The sequence below is a fragment of the Hyperolius riggenbachi genome, chromosome 2 (assembly GCF_040937935.1).
Source record: "Hyperolius riggenbachi isolate aHypRig1 chromosome 2, aHypRig1.pri, whole genome shotgun sequence".
Taxonomy (NCBI): domain Eukaryota; kingdom Metazoa; phylum Chordata; class Amphibia; order Anura; family Hyperoliidae; genus Hyperolius; species Hyperolius riggenbachi.
In genome coordinates, this window is record NC_090647.1 from 310,967,258 (window position 1) to 310,990,997 (window position 23,740).

Sequence of the window (23,740 nt, forward strand, 5' to 3'; positions counted from 1 at the left end):
GTAATCTATGGAGAGTACGCAACCAGCAACGGAGGACACCATGGGAAGTCTCAATAGGATCCAGAGGCTTCCCTCTCCTTAGGCAAGTTTGTACTCTGGTATACTTTAAGTGAGCTGCACTTTCCCAGAAGCTTTCCATATCTTCTCACACCCCACGATTACAGGTCATGGACGAGTAATGTCTGGGCATGCGCCGTAGAACGAAGCCTCCTATACATGGATTTTTTGTTTCCTCCATGCACTAACGTGGACCTCTCCTGCACATCCCCAATCAAAATGTGCTCACTCACAGCCAAAAGACATATATTCAATTGACTGCAGTCAAATAGGTTTAAAGGGATCCACAGCTGGAACAGTGAGGTATAAGAAGATACGGGTAGCCTCACCAAGGTAGGTAGCCAACTTATTTTTGAACTGCTTCAGGGCTACTTTAGCTTTACTTAGGAGTCTATTTACAGACTTCAATGTAGTATGAGGGCTACACTTTTTATACTATAGATGCTGAGACGCAAATAATTCTGAGTGTATGAAGGATTATGCAAATTTATGCAGCTTGAAAATGGACGCCTCCCGCGATCTGAGAGGCAGCAAAAGGATAGGGCAGGCCAGATGGGTGGAAGAGGCGTGTTTTGTGGGCACAGCGTGATCCCTTTCTTCTATACCCTGGGCATCCCAGACCTTGCAGCATGAGCGGTGAGCTTCCCCCCAGCATATGCAGTGACCGCTGAATCTCCAGCACACGTGCGCATTACATAAACATCAGCATGTCCCGTATGCACATTTCATATCAGCATCGTGTTTCACCCGGCATCAAAGACACCCGGCCTATAAGATGACCCCCGACTTTTCAAAAGATTAAGAGTTGAAAAGTCTTATACACCAGTATACACAGTATATCTTTTTGCTTCCATCATATTCTGCCTCCTGTTGATTAATTTATACAATTTAAGGGGTGTGCACTCTACTGCAATACTGTTTATGTTTTACTTTAACTTGTAGCTTTCCACATGGCTGTACAATTAAAACTATTCTGCTGCAAACAACATTTTGTCTTTTTTTTTACATAATATCCAGCTCACCCTTTCAGTTCGGTCGGCACAGAACAACCTTGTATGATGTCTTTTTTGTACCACAATGTATGTGATTCCAGGCTGGTAGTCTTTCTCCAGACTTATACAGGCTTCTCTGATTGCTAGCAGCTCATAATACAGCACCTGCACACAGAACACAGCAAAAAGTTCTAGACTGGCAGCAGTACTTTTATGCGTCTCCATTTCATACATATATAAACATTTCACTCTGTGTTCACACTTCTCAATATTTCAAATGGTGGTTTAACAAAAGGAAGGAGCACTCACTCATAACACTGCTATGTTAACAGCGGTGAGACTGTTACAGGACACTACATATATTATTGCAGATTTATATAGCATTATCACCTTCTGTGGTGCTGTAAAAACAAAAGATAATAAACAAATCTCCCATTGAAAAGCTGTCACCATCTCTGGCCATGATATTGGTGACAGGATTAGCGAGTACGGTCTTCAATAAACCCAGAATGGCTTTTCCAGGGCCTCGCGTTTGTGCTGATTGCCAATGGTAACCAGCCAAATTTCTTGTTTCAATTGCAAATCAGAAGAATGACAGTTGGAGGCAAGGCAAGTAATTCAGGGGAAAAAAATATACAATTCTCACAAATGCAAAAAGTAGGGCACAGAGCCACACACTTCCATGAAAGACTGAAAACAAAGTAAAAGAAAAAAAAAAAAAGTTTAGACTTCTACTTGAAAAGCCGAGTATTGTAAATCTACTTTACCTATTGCTCACATCCATGTACAAAGCACAAAAAGGAGTGATCTTATGTCAGTATATGGCTGCAAGTTATAAACGTATTTGTGAAGCAATAATCAGAGCTGAAGTAATGTACACAAAGTGAACCACACACAGTTTCCCCCCCATATAAGATAGTTAATATCCATACCGAACTGACCTGCCTGAACTGTCCTTCTGACACACCATCTCGGTAGAAGATAATTCGGGTAGGCTTGAACCGTGTTGACTTGTAGAATTGGATCAGAAGCTCCCTTACCATGGAAGCAAGATCATGGATAATCTCCTGCCGTGGACGTTGCACCCTAACTGTGGCACAGTATCGGCTAGGGTGGGCATCCATACTGCCTACAACCTAACAAGCATATCAAGTGTCAAACATCCTGCAATATTTGCTGCCAATGAAAACCTAAGCATAACTATCAATCGAAATTACTTAACTTAACCACTTGAGGACCGGCGGCTTACACCCCCCTAGTGACCAGTCTATTTTTTACAATTCAGAGCTCTGCAGCTTTACTAGCTTGCTGCAGAGCCATTTAATTTAGCACACAAATTAATCCCCCCCCACCTTCCTTTCCTGCCCTCCAACAGAGCATTCTGTTGGTGGGCTCTGATCGCTGCTGCCATTAGTCTTTTTTTTTTTTATATATATTTTGTTTTTTACCCTCCCCCCGACAGCCAATCAGCAGGATCGTTTCTCATAAGCATCAGCCTATGAAAGCGATCCTTTGTGTTTCCTCTCCAGGGGACAGCTGAGTGACAAGCTGTCTCCAGTACAGAGCTGCAGACAGTAGACTGCATCTAACAGTCTGCTAGCAGTGATCACCGCTGGCAGACTGTTGATGGAGCGGAGCTCAGCCACAAGTGTGAATGTGCGCACAATCGGCAAGTGCACGATCCCCGCTAATCTCTGCCCACCACTCTTGATGCCTTTTGGCGTTATGCGGACCTGGGGCTGCCACTTTCCTGACGCCTATCGTCATTAGGCTGTCGGGAACGAGTTAAAAAACTTGATTAGCCTCCAATATTTTTTTCTAACGAGGACTAGGAATTACTCAAAAAATGTCATACAGTATTTGAGAGGCATTATCTTTGAAAAAGTCAGTGATAGGACTAAGACCTCTAAAATAAACTTGCATCTGCCATAGTAATTAATGAGCCCACTGATGGTACAATCTTACCGGTTCTATGTGATATGATGACCACCTAAAATATATGTGCAAAGTTTATTCCCTCAGTTTATTCTTCTACTGCAGTATAATCAAGATTGTATCATTAGTTGGCACCTTTTTTATATCCATCTAGACAGCAGTTTTCACTGTCCAGCTCATCCCTGAGCTGCCGAGAAATTAACGCTCTGTGGCCAAAATTGTAGATAGATTCTAATTTGCAGACTAAGCGGTCGCTGTAATGCTAGCCACAAAGATGTAATCTCTCAGGAAAAGGTGGATGGGGTCAGGTGATTTGTGCTGAGGAGACTATGCAAAACTGCCTCCTGCCTTCTCCTAGTTCCTCCCTAACAAAGTCATATGTGGATGATAATGGAATACACAAAAGGAGTGTGAACAGCTTTCTCACAAGTAAAATAAATATTACTGTGTCATCTCAACAGGGCATCAAGCTACAAGATGCATAGAGCCAGGTGTTTTAAATATATTTATTGCAAAAACAGATATACAATGCACAAGACTTTTTGTATTGGCAATTGATATCAATCTACCATCCTCTGCATTAAAAAAGTTTTACTAAACTAGGTTTTTAAAGAAAATCTGTAATGAAAAAAACTCCCCTGGGGGGTACTCACCTTGGGTGTGGGAAGTCTCAGGATCCTATTGAGGCTTCCCCCGTCCTCCTCGGTCCCACGGCGGCAATGTAAATATTTGCCTTTTGGCTCCAGCGCAGTATCCGCTCTTCCCAAGGAGATAGGCAAAAATAGCCGTTCTCCGTCGGGCGCTCTACTGCGCAGGCGCAAGTCGCCTGCGCAGTAGAGCGGACCCGACGGAGATCGGCTATCTTCGCCTATCTCCGTCAGAAGAGCCGCAACAGTGCCCCGCTGAAGCCTGGAAAGGTAAATATTGCACAGGCTGTCGGATTTGTCGCCTGTGCGTGACGGGGGCTACAGCGAGACCGCCGTGGGACACAGGAGGACGGGGGGAGCCTCGATAGGGTCCAGAGGCTTCCCCCTACTGAGGTGAGTACCCCCCCCCCCCAGGGGAACTTTTTTTCAGTACAGGTTTTCTTTAAACCAGTTTACCTCTTTACTTTTTTTTTTATCCCGTTGCTAACAGCTCACAAATCACAGAGGAAGATCAAAAGGCTCCCAGTAACAGCCAGGATAGTCAAAGGAGCGGTGCGCTACTATTTTGACTAAAGATTTTTTTTTGAAACTGTATGATTCTATGGAGATCAAGCATATAACTAGATAATGATGGTTCTTATTATACAATAAACATAATTGTGACATTGCAGAGTTTGCTACGACTGGGGGGAACCTGCACTGATTTGCAGTTACAATTTCTACACTGCTGAACTGTCACTTCCGCAGTTGGTATGACCATATAAGGTACTGTAGTATTTATATTACATCTACTATCATCAACATAACTCAGTGTTGAGACTTCTCTTCAGCGCTAGGAACACCATAACTAATTTTGTACATGTTTATTTGGGGCTTTAGGACTGTTCTATTGTCCCAGTTGCTAATTTTGCGCTGCATCCCATACCATTTTTGACTGCAGCTTAGGAGACAGCTTGGGGTAACGGCATCATAAGACACCACTGCACCATGGACGCACCGGGTTTAGTATATTGTTTTTCCCTGGATTTTTTCCTCTAAACCCAGGTGCATCTTATGGTCAGGGGCGTCTTATAGTCCAAAAAACAAGGTATGCTGCTTTTACATTGCTTCACAAAGAGCTGGCCCACTAACACTTTGCATAAGGGTTGACAGAAGGAATCAAGCAGCATTCTCTACTGATGTTTGGCGAGTTGGTCATGTACACATGGCCGCAATCCATTCATGTAAAATGTAATGTAATGATGTCAAATTAAGCATTTCAGCTTTCCGCCCTCAAAACGAATTCTCTGTCTAAACAGTTGTGGGTTTTTTTCTTGGTAAAGTCTCCTGAGGCTGCATAATTGACTCTTACAAATAGAGAATACACAATGAGAATTTAAGTAACGTAGACTCATTTTGCACTTCATAAAAATTAAGGACTAAAATTTACCACAAATCTAGTTTGAGTTAGATCAAGGTTATGCCAGCCATTCATATTTCAACTGTAAATGTTCCATGACACTCAATTCAATAAAACAGCTGCATCCATGCAACATCAATATGGCATCAACATCTACCTTCAGGATAGTGAACAATGAGATGGACACTTACAGCAGCAATTGAAGGCTTTTTACCATCACCAGCAGGAGGGTGTGTAACGTCTGCTCCTAAGAAGATCACAGGTTGTTGGAAAACAGACGGCCTTTGAAAGAACATAAAAAGCAATCAAAAATTCACACAATCACAATCATAAACATAAACATAAGAATTTGTCACTGCCATTCAGGTGAACATACACATAAACCGCTTTATCAACATATAGCTACTATAATGATAAACAGCTCAATGACTGAAGCAGTCCTAAAGCAATTTGCTGCCATGAGTGGGTGTCTTTGCTACCAGAAGACTGCTTGTATAATGTCAAGGAGCACAGGCAGAAATTATGAAGGGTAGGGAGCCTCCTGATCTGATCTCTTTTCATATGCAGATCCCTCTGACCAGCTATGATTTGGGGTCAGTGTAAAAATCATTCAGCTCTGATGGGTATACGACTCACCTTTCTTTCAACCCCAAGGGTTCATACACATGTGCAATTTTGACTGGCCAGTCACTGATCAATTTTACCACCTCCATGTAGTATGATGACCAACATATTTTGAATTCTAAGGCTTTAGGAGACATTAGTTACTACCGCATTCCACGAAAATAAGACCGTGTCTTTTAATAATTTTTGCTCCAAAAGATGTGTTAGGGCTTATTTTCAGGGGACGTCTTATATTTCTATCAGTACGTGTTTCTCAGCAAAACATTTTCTGTTCCTTTGTATGATACTGTAATAATCAGGCACCTGCCCTGTTATCCCTGCACACAACTGATAACCTTGCTGTGTGCTGGGATGACAGGACCGATGCCTCATTGGCACCGCTGTATCCCTGCTCGCTGGCTGCCTCCTCCTCTTTAACTGCCACCAGGGGTTTATTTTCAGGGTAGGACTTCTATTTCCAGCATGCTCAAAATTCAAGCTAAGGCTTATTTTCTGGGAAACAGGGTAGATAAGCCTCTGCTCAGCTTTATAATGACAGAAAATGAATGAATAGTGGTAAGTGCTGAAGAGGGGCAAATTTATAAATAAGGTGCACTATTTTGCAGAGCTGCTGCTATAATTAGAAAAAATGTGTGCTGGCATAGTGCAGTTTTTGAAAACTACATTGTAACTTCTGCAGGAGAACCCCTCTCCTCTCTGAGAACACTGCAATGTAACTTCTGCAGAACCCCTCTCCTCTCTGAGGACACTGCGTTATACCTTCTGCAGGAGAAGACCTCTCCACTCCGAGAACACTACACTGTAACTTCTGCAGGAGAACACCTCTCGTCCCCAAGAGCACTGCATTGTAAATTCTGCAGAACACCTCTCCTCTCGGAGAACACTGCTTCCTATTCTGAGAAAATAGCAGTTCTCATGAAAGAGCTTAGTATAGCAAGCAATGAGTAAGATCGTTCACATCATTTAGTGCAGATGGCTGTGCGATTGGAACGCAACGCGTACAATCGCACGCCATCTGCGCTCCTATGCGCTGCGCTGCAGATCCCATTCATTACAATGAATGGGATCTGCGCTGCGATTCCCAAAAATGCGTGCAGTACGCGATAGCGCAATTGCGCTGCCACGCAGCGCATATGATGGGAACGGTAGAAGGGCTGTCTATGCCCTTCTACCGTTCTTGCGTGTCGCACACTATACGCGCTGCCAAAATGCGCACGGCAGCGCGTATAGTCTGAACGAGGCCTAAGGGGATATATCAGGGACAGAATGACGAACACTATTTGTAGGGGCTCTAAGTGCCCATACCTACAAAGTTCTGCAAACTGTAAAGAGTAGTGCCTCAGCAGACCATCTCTGACCACATTCTTGCAGCAGTTAGCTTGTTGGGATTAGCATGATAACATGCTGGGATTAGCATGTTTTATGGGGCTAAAGTTCTATGAACAATAAACGGATGAAAAACATTTTCTTACCGTTGATGTGGGACTAAGATATTGTTAATCCCTCCCAGTTTAACATTGATTTTTAGGCACAGATTTGAGAGAGTCTGAGGAGATGTTTTTATTACATTCTTCACTTGGACGCATTGAGTAGCCATCCCCAGCAATGTATCACCAACACGTTTCACCTCAGCTGTGGAACAAAAAAAGAAAAAAAATTACGAAAGGTTCTAAAATACAATTTGAAAAGCTACCAATGGCTGCATGCACATAACTGTCTAATCTGTAGAATAATAAAAAATGATCTGAAACTGCAATCACGCATTCCGATAATCAATCATTTAGGGCCCGTTCAGATCACAAATGCGGATGGCCATGCGTGCGGAACGCAACGCGTACGAACGCATGGCCATCCGCGTTTGTGTGCGTTGCGTGGCTAATCCCATCACTGAAAAGTGAATGGGACAGCCACGCGTTTTATCAAAATCTGCGTGCAGCATGCGTTCCCGGACCGCACAGGTCCGGAACGCATGCAGTGTGAACATCAGACATTGCACTCTATGCAATGTCTGATGTCGTGCGTATCGGCCACCTGCACGCGTTTCCAAAACGCGGCTGGAAACGCGTGCAGTGTGAACGGGCCCTTAGGGTTCTCTCCTAATTGACCATCACAAGTGAGGGAATAGCACGTATACTGAAAATAAACTACACAAAATGCAAACTAAGGTAAAAAAGCCATGAAGTGTTAATGCCTCTTTAAAATACTCCTACATATATAAAATGTAAGGTAAATAACGCTTACCATATACTGGTGTTTTTCCTGGCAGTATCACAATAATAAGCTGGAGACCGGAATATGTGTTTTTGAGGTGTCTGAACATTGGCTCCACACTGTCCGCGCCCTGCGCGTATTTACAGAAGCATGGCTGCCCCTGAATGGGCATCCCAGCATCCTTTGAGATCTTCCTTAGCTGATCAGTAAATCCCCTGTTTAAAAAAAAAAAAAAAAAAAAAAAAGAATATCCTGTAAATAGATTTGTAATAATTTTATGAAAAATAAAAATATGCCTAAAAAAAAAAAAAAAAGCAGACTACAAGCTACCAAAAAATTAATGCTTCCATGTTTATCGCGAATTTTGGATGAACATAAATGTAAAGTTAGTTTGGAACATGTAATACCTTTATCAGAGCTTGGATTAGCCAATGACAGTAGATCGGCTCCATGCAGTGAGCTGTACAACCAAGGGAAGTAGGAGGAGGAAAACCATGTAGACAAGAAATGATTGGTTGCAGCTAGAGCACTGCTGATTGGATGCCTTGGACAGGAAAGGGAGGGGGTGTCCTGAGGTCTAAAGGAGCCCATTAATTATACAATCTTGATTGCACAATCTTACCAAATGTATGTAGTAGGAGAGTAATCTGAGAGAATATACTTTGCATAGATACTTTAGGTAGTCCTCCACATTACACAGCAGAAATAAGATTGCACAATCAAGACTGTATCATTAACAGGCACCTTAAAGCGGACCTGAACTCTGAACTCTTGCACAGCACATAAGTTTTTATTCCACATGTAAATGCTGTAGAAATCCACTGCACTGAGCTCTGCTGTGTGCATTTGTTAACCTACATCAATGTATTTAGCCTCATCAGTAGCTATGAATGAGAGTGCCACAACTCTACCTGTACAGGAAAAGACTGAGGCTTTCTGTGCTCCCTGAAACTTATTACAGTTAAAACATCAGTTTTTTTTTTTTTTTAAGATTTCTGTAAATTGTGATGCCATTTTTTTCCTAAAGATTATCATGCTGTGCCTAATCTTTTAGAGCACAGAGGACGTTCTGAGTTTAGATCCACATAAAGGCCCAATATGCCTTCTACAGCCACAGTGGTTTCCATAGATTCAATGCAAGAAGCAACTGCTAACTGTTGCCATTGGCTAATTGGCATTTCTGCAGCAGCCCATTTAACCACTTCAGCCTAACTGGATGAAAATTTTTGTCCAGTTAGGCTGCGCGCAATCCCGCGGGTTGCGCGTGCTCACGCCCCCCCCCCCCCCCCCCGTGCGTACTCCCGCTGGGGGCCGTTAGCCCAGCGATCAATGAAAGGGATTATAAATACCTTTCACTGATCGGACCCCCCCGGAGAAAAGCCGACAGTGCCTCTTCAGATGCTGCGGCTTTTCTGAGATCAAAAAGTTCCCCTGCTTCTATCTTCTTCCTGGGAGCGAGATCGATCGCTCCCAGGACTTTTTGACTGTGGCCATCTTTTGGCCAAATAGCAAACTACACCAAAAAAAAATACAAAAATACATTTTTACCCATGTAAAATCCCCTGTTTACCTCCCACACCAAAAAATACCCACATACAAAGTTTTAATAAAAAATAAAAAAATTACAATAAAAAAAAAAAAAACATAAATAGTGTCTAAACTTTTTAAATATTCATGTCAAAGGAGTATATCAAAATGATTTATTAAATTATGGGCTTTTAAATAGTGATTGGACGCAAATTGAAAAAATGCACCTTTATTTCCAAATAAAATATTGTCGCCATACATTGTGATAGGGACATAATTTTAATGGTGTAATACCCGGGACATATGGGCAAATACAATACGTGAGTTTTAATTATGGAGGCATGTATTATTTTAAAACTATAATGGCTGAAAACTGAGAAATAATGAATTTTTTCAGTTTTTTTCTTATTCTTCCTGTTAAAATGCATTTACAGTAAAGTGACTCTTAGCAAAATGTACCACCCACAGAAAGCCTAATTGGCGGCGGAAAAAACAAGATATAGATCAACTCATTGTGATGAGTAGTGATAAAGTTATTGGCAAATGAATGGGAGGTGAAAGTTGCTCAGATGTAAAAAATTCTCAACCCTGTAGGCTGAAGTCGTTAAAGGGTCAGCACATAGATGAATAAACAAGCTATTGATGAATGATGCAATATTCCTTTTCCAACATTTTGAGGCAACCTGGTGCATCTTTCTCGAAGCAAAACAATGTAAAAATATGTTTTGGAAGTTCCTCATATGGACTCTGGCAGAAGCAGCAGTAATGCAGCATTCTATAAAAGCTTGCTACTGTGTGCAGACCCTTTAACTATACAGAATTGTTGGCCTCGCCAAGAGAAGGTGGTCTAAACATTATTTATTATAAATGTAACTCAATTATATTTTTTCATTACCCCTCAAAATGTTATAAATTCTTTATGAAATCTCTTACTATTTGAATCCAATAAACAAAGCAAGCCTACAACCACAGCACATTCAGTGTGAACAGCATGTAAGTAGGCTTAGAGTATGTCAGGTCATCATCTTCAAAGCATGCTTCTGCTCATTATCACATTGTCATAGGCATAACCAATAAGATGCTGATAATTCTAGGTTGATGCAAATTTGATGCAACTTGACATTTCCGAGCTGCATCAATTTGCAAGAAATCAGCAAACAATTTGAATACACTCAGACTTCTTAGCATCTCATTGGCCAACCTTACACCACTGTAATAATGTGTCCAACACCAAATAGTGTTCTCTCTCTCATGTACACTACTTATATATTTAAAATCCAGTTCTATACCAGTCTGATGAAATATCCTCAAAAAGGTTCTTTGAAAGCATTTTCACCCTACAGAGTTTGCCAATTAACCACCCTGGCGTTCTGATTAAATCGCCAGGGTGGCTGCGGGGGTTTTTTTTTTTAAATTAAAAAAAAACTATTTCATGCAGCCAACTGAAAGTTGGCTGCATGAAAGCCCACTAGAGGGCGCTCCGGAGGCGTTCTTCCGATCGCCTCCGGCGCCCAGAATAAACAAGGAAGGCCGCAATGAGCGGCCTTCCTTGTTTTGCTTACATCGTCGCCATAGCGACGAGCGGAGTGACGTCATCGACGTCAGCCGACGTCCTGACGTCAGCCGCCTCCGATCCAGCCCTTAGCGCTGGCCGGAACTTTTTGTTCCGGCTACGCTGGGCTTAGGCGGCTGGGGGACCCTCTTTCGCCGCTGCTCGCGGCGGATCGCCGCAGAGCGGCGGCGATCAGGCAGCACACGCGGCTGGCAAAGTGCCGGCTGCGTGTGCTGCTTTTTATTTGACGAAAATCGGCCCAGCAGGGCCTGAGCGGCAGCCTCTGGCGGTGTTGGACGAGCTGAGCTCGTCCAGACCGCTCAGCAGGTTAACTCCAACAGTTTCACCTTAATATACTATACAGTGTAATGGGGAGAAATGGTCAGCGCTCCTAATCAGGCTGCACCAGAAATGACTACAGACTGTTGGTAAACATTTCAGGTGCAGCCTGATTAGGGCCGCTGCCAATTTCTCCGTTTCTAAAGAAAATGTGTAAACCATTTAATGGCCAGCTGCCCTCAGGTCCATACTATGTTTTTGTTAATTAGTGGTTAGGGCAGTGGTTCTTAAACATTTTTGGGTGAGGGCGGCCTTAATGGCTTTGAAATTTTTTCAAGGCACCCCTCGGCAAAAACTACCAAAATACCGTTATGACCCTTAATAAGTAGCACCCCCTCCAAGTAGCTAGTGATGCCTATTAGGCTAAGTGGTCAGTGACCCCCTCCCCCATTATGCAGCCCCACGAAAGCACAAAAGGATAAGGAGTCAACCTTGTAGACCACAAAGACCTTTCCCCACATGGCATTGTACAAAGGATGGGGATGCATTTCGAGGTACCCCTGGAAGGTGCTCAAGGCGCACCAGGGTGCCGCGGCGCCCAGTTTGAGAACCCCTGGGTTAGGGTCTCTTCCATGAGGATCCCTTCACACATTGGAAGAGTCTAGTACAGGAACATTCTGCACACAAACTGTTTTTGGAAGCCAACATCCTCCTTTCTGTTGGATCTGATTTGTATGCAAGTTGTATAACTCGCCTATAATTAGGCTCTGCACATCTATGCATTCAGTCAGTCAGGTATAGTATGTCTAGGGAAACGCTGCCACTTCCTCCTCCTTGCGGTATACCATGTAATGGCTGGCACAGGGATACTCAATTGCATCAATGCAACATTCATCAACTATGCTAGTTAGCAAATTGAGCTGGAAGTTGGCCAGTCATTTCTGATACATATTGCCATTAGGTTTACTACATTTCTCTAATATAGCAAAACACTATTCTCTATTAGGGAAGCATACTTGAAAAGTCAGATTAAGGCTTCTTGCACACCAAGACGTTGTGTTAGGTGCCACGTTAAGGTCGCATAACGTGCACCTAACAACGTATGGTGCTGCAAAAGCCGACGGTAGAGTGAGCCGCGTTCGGCGGCTCGATTCCTATAATGTCTCCCAGAGTGGCGCTGATTGGCCAGCGGGACCACGTGATGCGGAGCGAGACACTCCGCATCACGTGGTCCCGCCGGCCAATCAGCTGCCGCCAGTGCAGTGAATATTAAGTAGCCATGTGCGCGGCTACTGTAGCTGGCTCTCCCCGCCTCCTCTCCGCCCCCCCACTGCGCATGTGCAAACAGTCTAACGCGGCTATAGCCGCTCCAACGCCGTAGCATGCTGCACTTTGCACCGAACGTGCAGCATTACATGTAACGCAACGTGGGCTGTGTGAACAGCCCACTTGTGTTACATTGCTGTGCGTTGGGGGAGCGTTACAGGCGCACTAACGTGCGCCTGTAACGTCTTGGTGTGTAAGCAGCCTAAAAGATTAAACAAATGATTTACTTCAAGATTTCTTCTCTGCATTGCCTCTGCGTTGCAAAACATGCAATGGCCCACATTTTGATCTCCACACCAGTGTGGAACTGTTTCCCACGCATGTCCCAGACTCCGTGGCTCGGAGTTGCCACTGTGCGATTCTGCAGAAAAATTACAAAGAGAGCAAAAATCCACCAGTAATAAAAACATAAAACAGAAATACAAACATGTACACATACTATCTTCATTAGAAACAATTGTACATGTGTTAATTTTATATTTTTATCTAATCCGCCAATCGTGTGGCAGCAGTGAAATTAAATCATACAGAACAGACCAGAACAGCGAATGTTTAAATGAAACACCTAAATGGGGAAAATGGTGATTTTGACAATGGCATGATCAGTAGGCTGATTGATCTGAGTATTGCTGTAATAAATGGGCTCCTAGGAAGTAGTTTCATCTTGAAACCTCATACATCTCCTGGTCTCCTCCCCTTTCCTTGCTGATGATTGGAAGGTGGGGAATGGGAGTAACGGGAGCTAGAGATCTGCCTTGGGTCAGGTACCTGCGAGTTACCAAAAATAAGGGTCAGGTTCTGGTACCCGTTTAGATTTTAAATCGGGTTGCGGGTCTGCGTGTACGATATTCACCAGAAAGTGGGTTGCATGTCAGGTGCGGGTCTGAACAATTAGACCCACGCAGGGCATTAGGTCGGGTACCCACGGGTTACCCAAAATACGGGTCGGGTTCAGGTACCCGTTTTGATTTAATCGGGTTGCGGGTCGGGTGCAGGTAGAAGGTCTGCGGGTGTGGGTACCAGATTCACCAGAAAATGGGTAGGGGGTTAGGTCCGGGGCTGCGGGTCTGAAAAAATAGACCTGCGCAGGCCTCTAACAGGAGATGCCACATGTAGAAAAAAAAGTGCTGGACAGTGAATGAGAAAGGTTCCTGCAATTTCTCTATAATGGAGATGAATATAGAAACTCTGCGTGTGTTACAGATTATCCAGCAAGCTCATGGTGAACCAGAACTCCTAGGGGTGTGTAAGGGGCTACAAAAGACCAAAAAGAGATTATTGTGGCTCTGTACGATTAGCAAGCTGACACATTATTGCATTCCTGCAATTCTGGAGGTGTGGTTAGCTTGCAGGGACAAAGATGTTTTGCATATTCAGCAGTGATGCATCATAGGAGACATCATATGCCCACTACAATCTGAATAATTGCAAATACCTTCTGTTTTAAGAAAGCAAACTTTTGTTCTGTGTGTGTTAAACTGTTTCCCCACAGTGAATCCATACTTCCCTTTATCGCCATTTCCCCAACGGAGATAAAAAAGCAGTAAAATTGCAACAGAGATACCATACTGACCCCTCTTTACATTCACATTACCAAAAACACAATTTTTCCTGGCGATGGAACTTTAACCACTCCACGTTATTCATAAAGTTGTGCATGTGAGTTGCAGGGTTTTGAAGAGAGTATGCTACAGAACTTTTTTTTCCCTTTACATACTCAGGGCTCAAACCCACTAGCAGTCTTTTCTAAGTGTTAGTGATTTGAATGCTCTTGTTAATACAATGCTATGAGGGATTTTTATTAAAAAAAATTGCATCACAATCACATCAAGTGGGATTCAAACCCATAGCATTACATTAGCAAGAGCTTTTCAAATCACAAGTGCTTAGAAATGGCTTAGTAACGTACTGTTAGTGGGTTCCAGGCCTCATACAGACAACATACTGGAATGCAGGAGAGATTAAGTAAAGAGACATTAAGTGAATCTTGCCTATTGTTTTTTTCCTTGGGGAGGGGCATCATTGCACAGTCCATCTCAGGCAGCAAAAAGACTGAAAACTCCCCAGCTCATATTCATATACATTCAACCAGTCCTCAATAGGTCTGTTATACATACCCTTCCTCCGTACTGTAGCATTGGTGCCGGAAGTACTCTTCCTGTCACATGTGCCATTTCATCTCGAACCTTAAACTGGAATTCTTGAACAAATGGATCTGCATCATAATTTGCACTTCTAACCTGAAATGTTGACAGATTTAAGTTAGAAATTACTACTACTATAGTTAAACATTAATATTAATCAGTTATAAATCAGAAAATCAAAAACAATTGCATATTGAATTTGATACATAGTTTGTTCCGTTACCCCTTTTTGTCTTAATAAATGGCTCCCGTCAAAAGGCAAGTGCGCAGTGTTCCCCAACCCTGTCTTCAAGGCCCACCAACAGTACATGTTTTGCAGAAAATCACAAACAGCAGAGCTGATTAACCCCCTTGCCGCTCTAATTCCCGCCGGCAAGGGGGCATCGCAGCACTTTTTATTTATTTATTTTTTAATCATGTAGCGAACCCAGGGCTCGCTACATGATAGACGCTCAGCAGCGGCATCCCCCCACCCACTCCGATCGCCTTCGGCGATCAGAGTAAGCAGGAAATCCCGTTCAGAACGGGATTTCCTGCTGGGCTTCCCCGGTCGCCATGGCGACGGGGCGTGATGACGTCATGGACGTCAGAGGGAATCCCAATCCACCCCTCAAGTGCTGCCTGCCACTGATTGGCCAGGCTGCGCAAGGGGTCTGGAGGGGGGGGGGGGGGGGGTTTGCGCAGCGCGGCGGATCGCCTTCTGGAGTGTCTGTCTATGTTTAGCTGGACTATTATCTGTACATACAGCAACCATAATTTATGCCTGTATAAGTTTTGAAGAATTTTTGAAACCATGGACAAAAGTTTGACACCTCTGTAGAGGTTAGTATAGGAAAAAAATGTCTTCAGTGACATTATTGTAAAAGTCAGCAAACTACTTTCAGTGATACACATTGACTTGCAAGCTAGTTCTCCCAATACAAATGAACTATGGGAAATGCAAACCATCATCACTGGCAACACATCAATGGCAGCTGTTGTTGGGATATACAAGTCTGCCAGAAAGTGGCCAGCCTGTAAAAAAGTAAATAGAGGTTCCCTTTCCCTCTAGCCAAAATTAACAACTCACCAGCCTGCTGATCTCTTCTTGTCTGTCTGGAGCAGACCTGGCTGTGGCTTTGATCATAGTGGAGGTCTGATTGTCGGTCAGCTTCTTGATACATCGTTGGCCAGCTACAATATTACAGACCTGTGTAAATATACCACAAAACCATTTACTTGGTTGTGTGTTATAAAGTACAGTACATAATTCAAGCAAGTACTACAAAAAAAAATATCAAACACTGATGGTTTATTAGTATTAAACTGCATTTTCCTGTACATGGGGAAGCATTCATGAAAAGGGCTGCATTAACTAGAGAGGCAGGACAAAACAGAAGTGGTGTTCAGCTGTAAATCTATTTTTGTTTAATAAACCACATCTAATCGTCACGAATGGTGCAGTATTCATCTTTAAAATATACTGTATTTCTAAAACTCTCCAAGTTAAAGGAAACCTATAAGATATATGGAAGTTGCCATAAGGCATCTCTTGAAAAGGGATACTTTGCTTGCTGCAAAGCTGATTCTCTACCTAGTTAAAGGGAACCTGAAGGGAGAAGTATATGGAAATAAATACAGCAGATATTTATTTCCTTTTAAACAATACCAGTTGCCTGGCAGCACCGCTGGTCTACTTGGTGGCAGTAGTGTCTGAATAACACCAGAAGCATGAACAAGCATGCAGCTAATATGGTCACATTTGACAAAAATGTCAGAAACGCCTGATCTGCATATGCTTGTTCAGGGTCTATGGCTAAAAGTATTAGAGGCAGAGGTTCAGCAGCATAGCCAAGCAAATTTCCTCAGTAAAGACATAGCAATACACTACTCTTTATTTAGGAAACCTCTTGTCCTGACTGGTGTTTGCTGTGGTTTTTGCCCTGTTATTACACTTCCTTGCAGTTCCATTTACAGGTGCTAGATAGAAAACAAAGCAAGGGGAATTGCATACTTCCCAACTGGGACACACGCAGGAATAATGGGCAGTGGCTGTAATCCCTTCCCAATTTATCCAAAAGTTAAAAACAATCTGCACAGAGTTTGCATGTTCTCTCCATGTCTGCGTGGGTTTCCTCTGCAAACTCCTCTTTTCTCCCACAACTTAAAAACTTAGATACGTTTATTGGCTTTCCCCAAATCTGGCCCTAGAAGTATAATGCACAAATTAGGGATTAGATTGTAAGTTCCACTGAGGGACAGTTAGTGTCAAGACAATATACTCTACTCTAGGGCTATGGAAGATGCCGGCGTTTTATAAATACAAAATAAGGTCATTTTTAAAGACAGAAATTAGAAACATAAGGACAGATCCCAACGCTTCTCCATGGAATCCAACATTCTAACATTTAAGTTAAAGATTTTGTTTTACACTTAATTTAGTTTTGAATGGAAAAACTAAACAGATACAAGAAGCAAATAAATGAAGCAAATGGTGGAAGGAAATGCCTATTTTACAAACACAGATGTAAATATATCTGCTGATAGGCAGGTGTTCCTTACTTCTAGAGGCAGGTATGTGTGTTTCTGTTCCTGTCCAACTTGCAGACAAGGCAAATGAGGATACTTCAGCTGGAGATTGTACTTTTCTCTGAAGTACTGAGCAACTGTTCTTTCAACAGTCTGCCCATTCTCCAACTGTAAAGGGAAGCTACAAAAAGAAAGCAAACAGAAAAAAAACATTGTGTAGTTGGACCAAATGATTAAGCATGCTTTCCTAAAACAGAAAAATGACATATAAAGACCTTAAAAAAGGATCACTATCTCAAAAATAGTAAAATGCAAAACATATAAAATGTACATTAATCCCAGATAAAAATGAGCTATACATTACTATTCTCCTATGTAGCTGTCACTTACAGTCGGTAGTCAAATCTAACATGGTTTAGAGTTAGACTTGTGAATCTCCTAATGGGGGATTCACTGGGTTTTCTTTACATTCAAAAGTACTTACTTAATGGCTGTTGCTTTGTTCAACTGTCAAAATAGTGTGCAAGTGAGTAGGAAGGCTGGTCAGAATTTTTGCATAGATCCTTTCCAGGGAGTGCTTTTGTAAAGAATTTAGGAAATATTGAGAAACCCCCATTAGGGAGATGGACTAGTCCAAAACCTGTCAGATGTTCACTACCTACTTTGACAGCAGCATAGAAAAAAAAAGTAATGTATAGCTCATTTGACTCTGGGAGAAATGTAAACATACATAATAAAGTACATGTCTAAATGTCACTATAGTGGTCCTCTAATGGACCACTATCTCAAAAAAATGGTAAAATTAAAATCCATGTGTACACATACTAATAAAACATGCATTTCCCACAGAGTAAAATGCACTATAAATTACTTTTCTCCAATGTTGCCATGTCTTACCCTAGGCAGTTCGAATCTGACAGATTGACAGGTTTTGGACAAGTCCAAAGTTCCCAAGTCTCCTCATGGGGGAATCGCAGTATTTCCTTTATTCTTCATAAAAGCACTTTCTGGAAACGATCAACACTAAGATGCCATTTAGCATCCCTGCTCATTTGCACACAACTTTTTGCAATTGCACTGAGCAACTGCCATTCAGTAAGTGCTTTTGACAATACATAAAACCCTGAGGATCACCTATGAGGAAATGGACTAGTCCAAATTATTTTCTTTTTTTACAACCTATTGTAAGTGACAACAACACAGGAAACCATTTATGCTGCATCTTTCTCTGGGACAAAGTGTACATTTTACAGGTATGCATAAACATGTATTTTACATTTTTAATTTTAATTATTAGGTTTTCAGCATCAACAACACTTCCAATATGTATTTATTGCTGAATACTGTATGTGCTTGTAACCCTGCCCTCCCAGTGATGTTTTGCCTAGGCTATTTAAAGGATACCCGAAGTGACATGTGACATGATGAGATAGACGTGTGTATGTACAGACAGCACACAAATAACTATGTTGTGTTCCTTTTTTTTTTTCTTTCTCTGTCTGAAAGAGTTAAATATCAGATATGTACCATATTTTTTGGACCATAAGATGCTACGGACCATAAGACGCACCTAGATTTAAAAGGACAAAAACCAGGGAATTTTATTTATAGGATTTAGATATACTAAACCTGATGCGTCCATGTTGCAGGTGCATCTTTTGGAGATTCTCCCTCCAAGCGCCTTATATCAGTGTTGTGGAGCAGAGATTAGACTGTAGACTAAAAGCTTTGATATGCCACTATACATTGCACAAAAAAGTCCAGCCAAATTCACCAATTAATAAATGTCAACCAATAACACATTAGGGTAGATGAAATAATAATAAAGTGCTAAGTGCAGTCAATGCATATAATAAGAAAACAGCTATACTCCGTGGATAACAACTGAAAAAGTGATATATGCATAGATAGCAGCTATAAACAGAGTGTGTTCCCACATAGGTACAAACAAACAATTGTGAAACCACATTACCACCACATGCAGAGAAGCCCATCTGTGAATAAAAGAAGCTTTCCCCAGGAAGACCAGTGAAAAGCACCATCAGTGTCAATGCCCCTGCACCAGCCTGTTTACAGTGACAGCAGCAATGGCCCCCGGTGATCCCCTGATCCCTCCCTCCCTCTGGTGCACAGCGGTGGCAGCCCGTTCCTCACTCACCTTGCTCTATCCCGGGTGCAGTGACAGAGGCAACAGGCTGCACATCGGAGGGAGGGCTGGACTAGAGGATTGCCTGAGGATATTGCCACTGTCACTGCACCAGGGATAGAGCAGGGTGAGTGAGGAACGGGCTGCCACCACTGCGAGAGAGGGATCAGAGGAACAACATTACCGTTGTCATTATAGATGGGCTGTCATTGCAGAGCAGGGTGGGTGAACGGGCTGCAACCGCTGCGCACCAGAGGGAGGGATCAGTGGATCACCGGGGGCCATTGCTGCTGTCACTGCACCTGAAAAAGAGCAGGGCCAGTGACACTGCTCAGGCTGCAGCTGCTGCGCATTAGAGGGAGGGAGGGAGGAGGGGACCACTAGACTGCCAGGGATTCATTTTAGGGGAGGCTTTGGAGCCACATTCGGACCCTAAGACGCACCAACATTTTTCCCCCTTGGGAGGGGGGGGGGGGGGGGGGGAGTGCGTCTTATGGTCCGAAAAGTACGGTAAGTGGCTGTCTCAGTCCTGACTCAGACAGGAAGTGACTACAGTGTGACCCTCACTGATAAGAAATTACAACTCTAAAACCCTTTAATAGCAGAAAATGGCTTCTGAGAGCAAGAAAGAGATTAAAAGGGGAATTTCTTATCAGTGAGGGTCACACTGTAGTCACTTCTTGTCTGAGTCAGAACTGAGTCAGCCACTTACATACCTGATATTTAACTCTTTCAGGAACACAGCATAGTTATTTGTGTGCTAGGCACTGTACATACACATGTCTATCTCATGTCACTTCGGGTATCCTTTAATTTGAAGCCTTCTGGACCAGAGCTTCGGGTATCCTTTAATTTGAAGCCTTCTGGACCAGAGCTCTCTGGAAGACCAGGTGCTGTCTGCTGACTTGGAAACAAACATTCATTCTGCAGTGATGCTCCTGACAGCACTAAAGATGTTGCCATCTGTGATAAATTTCAGAATGCAAATCAGGGTGTGAAAAGTTTTTACAATGGGCAAACACTGTAAATATTGTAAAAAAAAAAAAAAAAAAAAAAAAAAAAAAAAAAAAGCACATTTTTTACTAGCCGATGGCCCAGTGTTGCCCTGGTATGTATTTGGCTGGTGTTGGCCCCACCCACTTTTTCTAACCCTAAAGGGGCCCATACACCTAACGATTTTCCCGCCAATATACAGCCGTTTCGATCACAGTGATCGAAACGACTGTGAAATCGCCGCGCACACCGCTGACAGAACGATCTATTTCCGTCCGAAATCGATCGTTCTCGTCGATTCCTGTCGACCCATCCGTGCGGAACATTTTTCTCGGTCGCCGGCGGGTCGGGAGTGCGTCGATAGCGGCGTTCAAATGCCTAACGACCGACGCAATGCAGCAGGTATACATTACCTGCTCCGCCGGCACGAGTCCCGTTGTCACTGCTGTCTTCTCTGCTCTGGTCTCCGGCATGCTCCACTTCTTCCCGCCCGGCAGGAACTTTAAACAGTAAATGGGCAGGAAGAAGTGAAGCATGCTGGAGACCAGACCAGAGCGGAGAGGACAGCAGTGACAGTGGGACTCGTGCCAGCGGATCAGGTAATGTATGCGGGCGGGGAACGGCAGCGGCAGCACCACCACCACCACAGATTTTGAACGGTTTCAGGCTGAAATCTGTTCACAATCTGTTTGCAGTAAAGGTGGCCATATGATCCCTCTCTGATCAGAGAGGGATCTGTTGGTCGAATCTGATGGCACATCGACCAGTGTATGGCCACCATAACACACAATTACTCAATAACCAAGTTTGTTAGCTTTGCAGTCTTTGGCATCAATAATTTGCATTGAACATATCTGATTGGCTGAATTTGAACCCCATTCACCCAATGACTGACTGTACCAGCTTTTAGGCTTGTGCCATTAACAGTGCAAGAATGGCAGCAATTAAATAGTCCCCTTGAAAATCAAAAGGTGAATTTTGATTGGCTTTTGTAGGCTCCACCCACTTTTCTGAATATTAATCCCAGTCACCCAGTGAACTGTGCAAAGTTTGAGAACCCTGCCATCAACAGTGTAAGAATGGCTGCAGTTTACATTTTCCCAGTGAAATTTGTATTTGTCTCTGCCCACTTTTTGGTTATGGGGATACAAAGTAACCTATATGTTATTCCAGGTAATGTATTGTGTGTGTGCGCCAAATTTCATTCAAATCTGTTCAGCCATTGTTGCGCGTTTGAGTAACAAACATCCAAACTTGCGCATTTATAAAATTAGCGAGATGTTGTAATCAGTAAAGTTCCACTTTAACATATTACATATATAATTGGCTTATTTTAACACAACTTGTGATTTTATTCTATAGCACTGTTATTTCTGTAGCCTACAATAAAATTGTACACAAAGCAAACTACAAAAGATGACAAATAAGCTTGATGTGTCATAATGTTACATCATTCAACACGTAAGCTATTAATATTCTATGCAAGTTGCAACATTACATCAGTCTATTAGGTACAGGCAGCTAAGTGCTTACTGGAGTTGAAATAAAATAGAAAAGAAAGTTAAACCTGAGTAAAACAATGCAGGTACAGTATGCAAAAATAATTTTGGAACTCTTCCCCCCCCCCCTCTAACCCCCCCACCACACACACCCCCAATTGGAAGCAGGTGGAAGAGGGACCAGCAGCACGCATGAGGAATAAGGACAGGTGGAACACCTGTCTGCACGATCTGCACTACGGCTTTGAGCCAGAAATGGAAGTCTGACTTGCATATGAGGCAACTCCTTGACCTTTATATAGCAAATCCGACCTAAATTTCTCGACTTTAGCCGAATATATATGGTAGTATGTTGGCCAACAGATGTTAAATACTTTGAACAGATTATATGGGTAAGCTCTTACACCACACGCAAGTGTTAAAATGTGTACACTGGCCCTAAGCCTTAAAGAAGGGATGTCAATCAGTGGGCAAGCAGCGGACATTCTCAAATATTTTTTATTTCTAGAATAAAATAATCTAGTTTATGGATACATAATTATAGTAGAAATGATTCCTATTAATAAATGTGGACAGCACTGATGTAGACACGTCAATAAGCACAACCCATTTAAGGCTTACGTTTGATGGCTGGCAGGCCTTCTTGTCACATTGCAAACACGGTATTTCCGTCTCATTGTTCCACAATGAGTCACTTCAACCTTCAGACCTATGCCAAAAAGATATTTCATACAGTGAATTAGCAAAATACAACAAGTGGAATTTCTGCGCGAATTCCAAACATACCAGATTTAATCGGCGGTAATCTTAAATACGGTTCCTCAAATTTTCATCAGTCCTCTGATTTGTGCGATCTCTTATTAACCTAACTGAACTGCATGCTATAACTAATAAATGCCATCAATCAATTATTACTATATTCTATATCTTTACCATTTGTTGCTAAGCATTGCACAGACAACCAATAACGATACATTTATCCAACCATCTAAAAGCAGAAGTTTTTATTTTTGTAGGCATGGAGAGCAATTTATTATTAATTTTTTTTTAGCTGTAAACAGCTATTGCCCACAATGCAGCAAGGTTCAGACAGGAAACTGCCAAGAGTACGTACTTTTCTTGTTTCTTGGGAGAGGGGTTTCACCACAATATCAGCCATACAGAGCCCCCTGAAGCTCTGTTTGTGAAAAGGAATAGATTTCTCATGTAAAAGGGGGTATCAGCTACTGATTGGGATAAAGTACAATTCTTGGTCGGAGTTTATCTTTAGGCTTTGTCCATGGGATTAAAAATTGCAGGTACTGGGAGATGAGTATATTTTTGTTTGTCCTATTTCACACACATTCCTATGGGGCATATTGTACACATGATCAGGTATACCACATTAGTAGATACACAGGAAAAGGGGATTTGTATTTTGTACTCCTGTTATGAACCTGGTACGGATATCCTGTCAGTGGAGTAGATGTGCCTGCATGTCTCACACCTTTTCTGTTAGTAGGGGTATGTTCCATTCTGTTCTGGCCTATTCAAATAACTTCTAACAATCATCATGTTTTATATTGTGTGGTTGTCAATATGCCAGGAGAGGAGGCCTGCACACATATCTACTGGTATAACTTATATGTGCAAAATGCCCAAAATTAATTTATGTGGGAGAAACGGGACAAACTCTGCATGAACATATGAACCAGCACAGGTGTACTTTTAATAAAAAATCAAGAACATAATAATCTCCCATTGCCTGCACATTTTGGTTCCCATGGACACCACTTAAATGACCTTCTGGTTACTGTACTAATAGAATGGGCCATTTCAAGTCAGAGATTGAGTAATAGGAGAGAAATAATGTAGATATTGTTTCAAAACTGTAAATAGAGTTTTGAACATGAACCACAAAT

At 42.5% G+C, this 23,740-nt stretch overlaps 1 protein-coding gene across 9 annotated transcripts in view; it reads right to left on the reverse strand.

The window, feature by feature from the left end:
* The window catches only part of LOC137546524 (protein argonaute-3), a 126,731-nt gene that overhangs the window by 37,646 nt on the left and 65,345 nt on the right, over window positions 1-23,740 (reverse strand). For 8 of the 9 annotated variants that reach the window (XM_068269088.1, XM_068269087.1, XM_068269085.1 and 5 more), the window contains 10 exons: window positions 22,461-22,548; window positions 17,235-17,382; window positions 15,763-15,882; window positions 14,667-14,789; window positions 12,777-12,910; window positions 7,896-8,080; window positions 7,127-7,286; window positions 5,222-5,312; window positions 1,982-2,185; window positions 1,080-1,214 (listed from right to left, as the gene is read on the reverse strand). In XM_068269088.1, the coding sequence (XP_068125189.1) occupies window positions 1,080-1,214; window positions 1,982-2,185; window positions 5,222-5,312; window positions 7,127-7,286; window positions 7,896-8,080; window positions 12,777-12,910; window positions 14,667-14,789; window positions 15,763-15,882; window positions 17,235-17,382; window positions 22,461-22,548 (1,388 nt within the window). The remainder of the gene's footprint in view (window positions 1-1,079; window positions 1,215-1,981; window positions 2,186-5,221; window positions 5,313-7,126; window positions 7,287-7,895; window positions 8,081-12,776; window positions 12,911-14,666; window positions 14,790-15,762; window positions 15,883-17,234; window positions 17,383-22,460; window positions 22,549-23,740) is intronic. The other variant, XM_068269090.1, reaches the window with a different exon arrangement.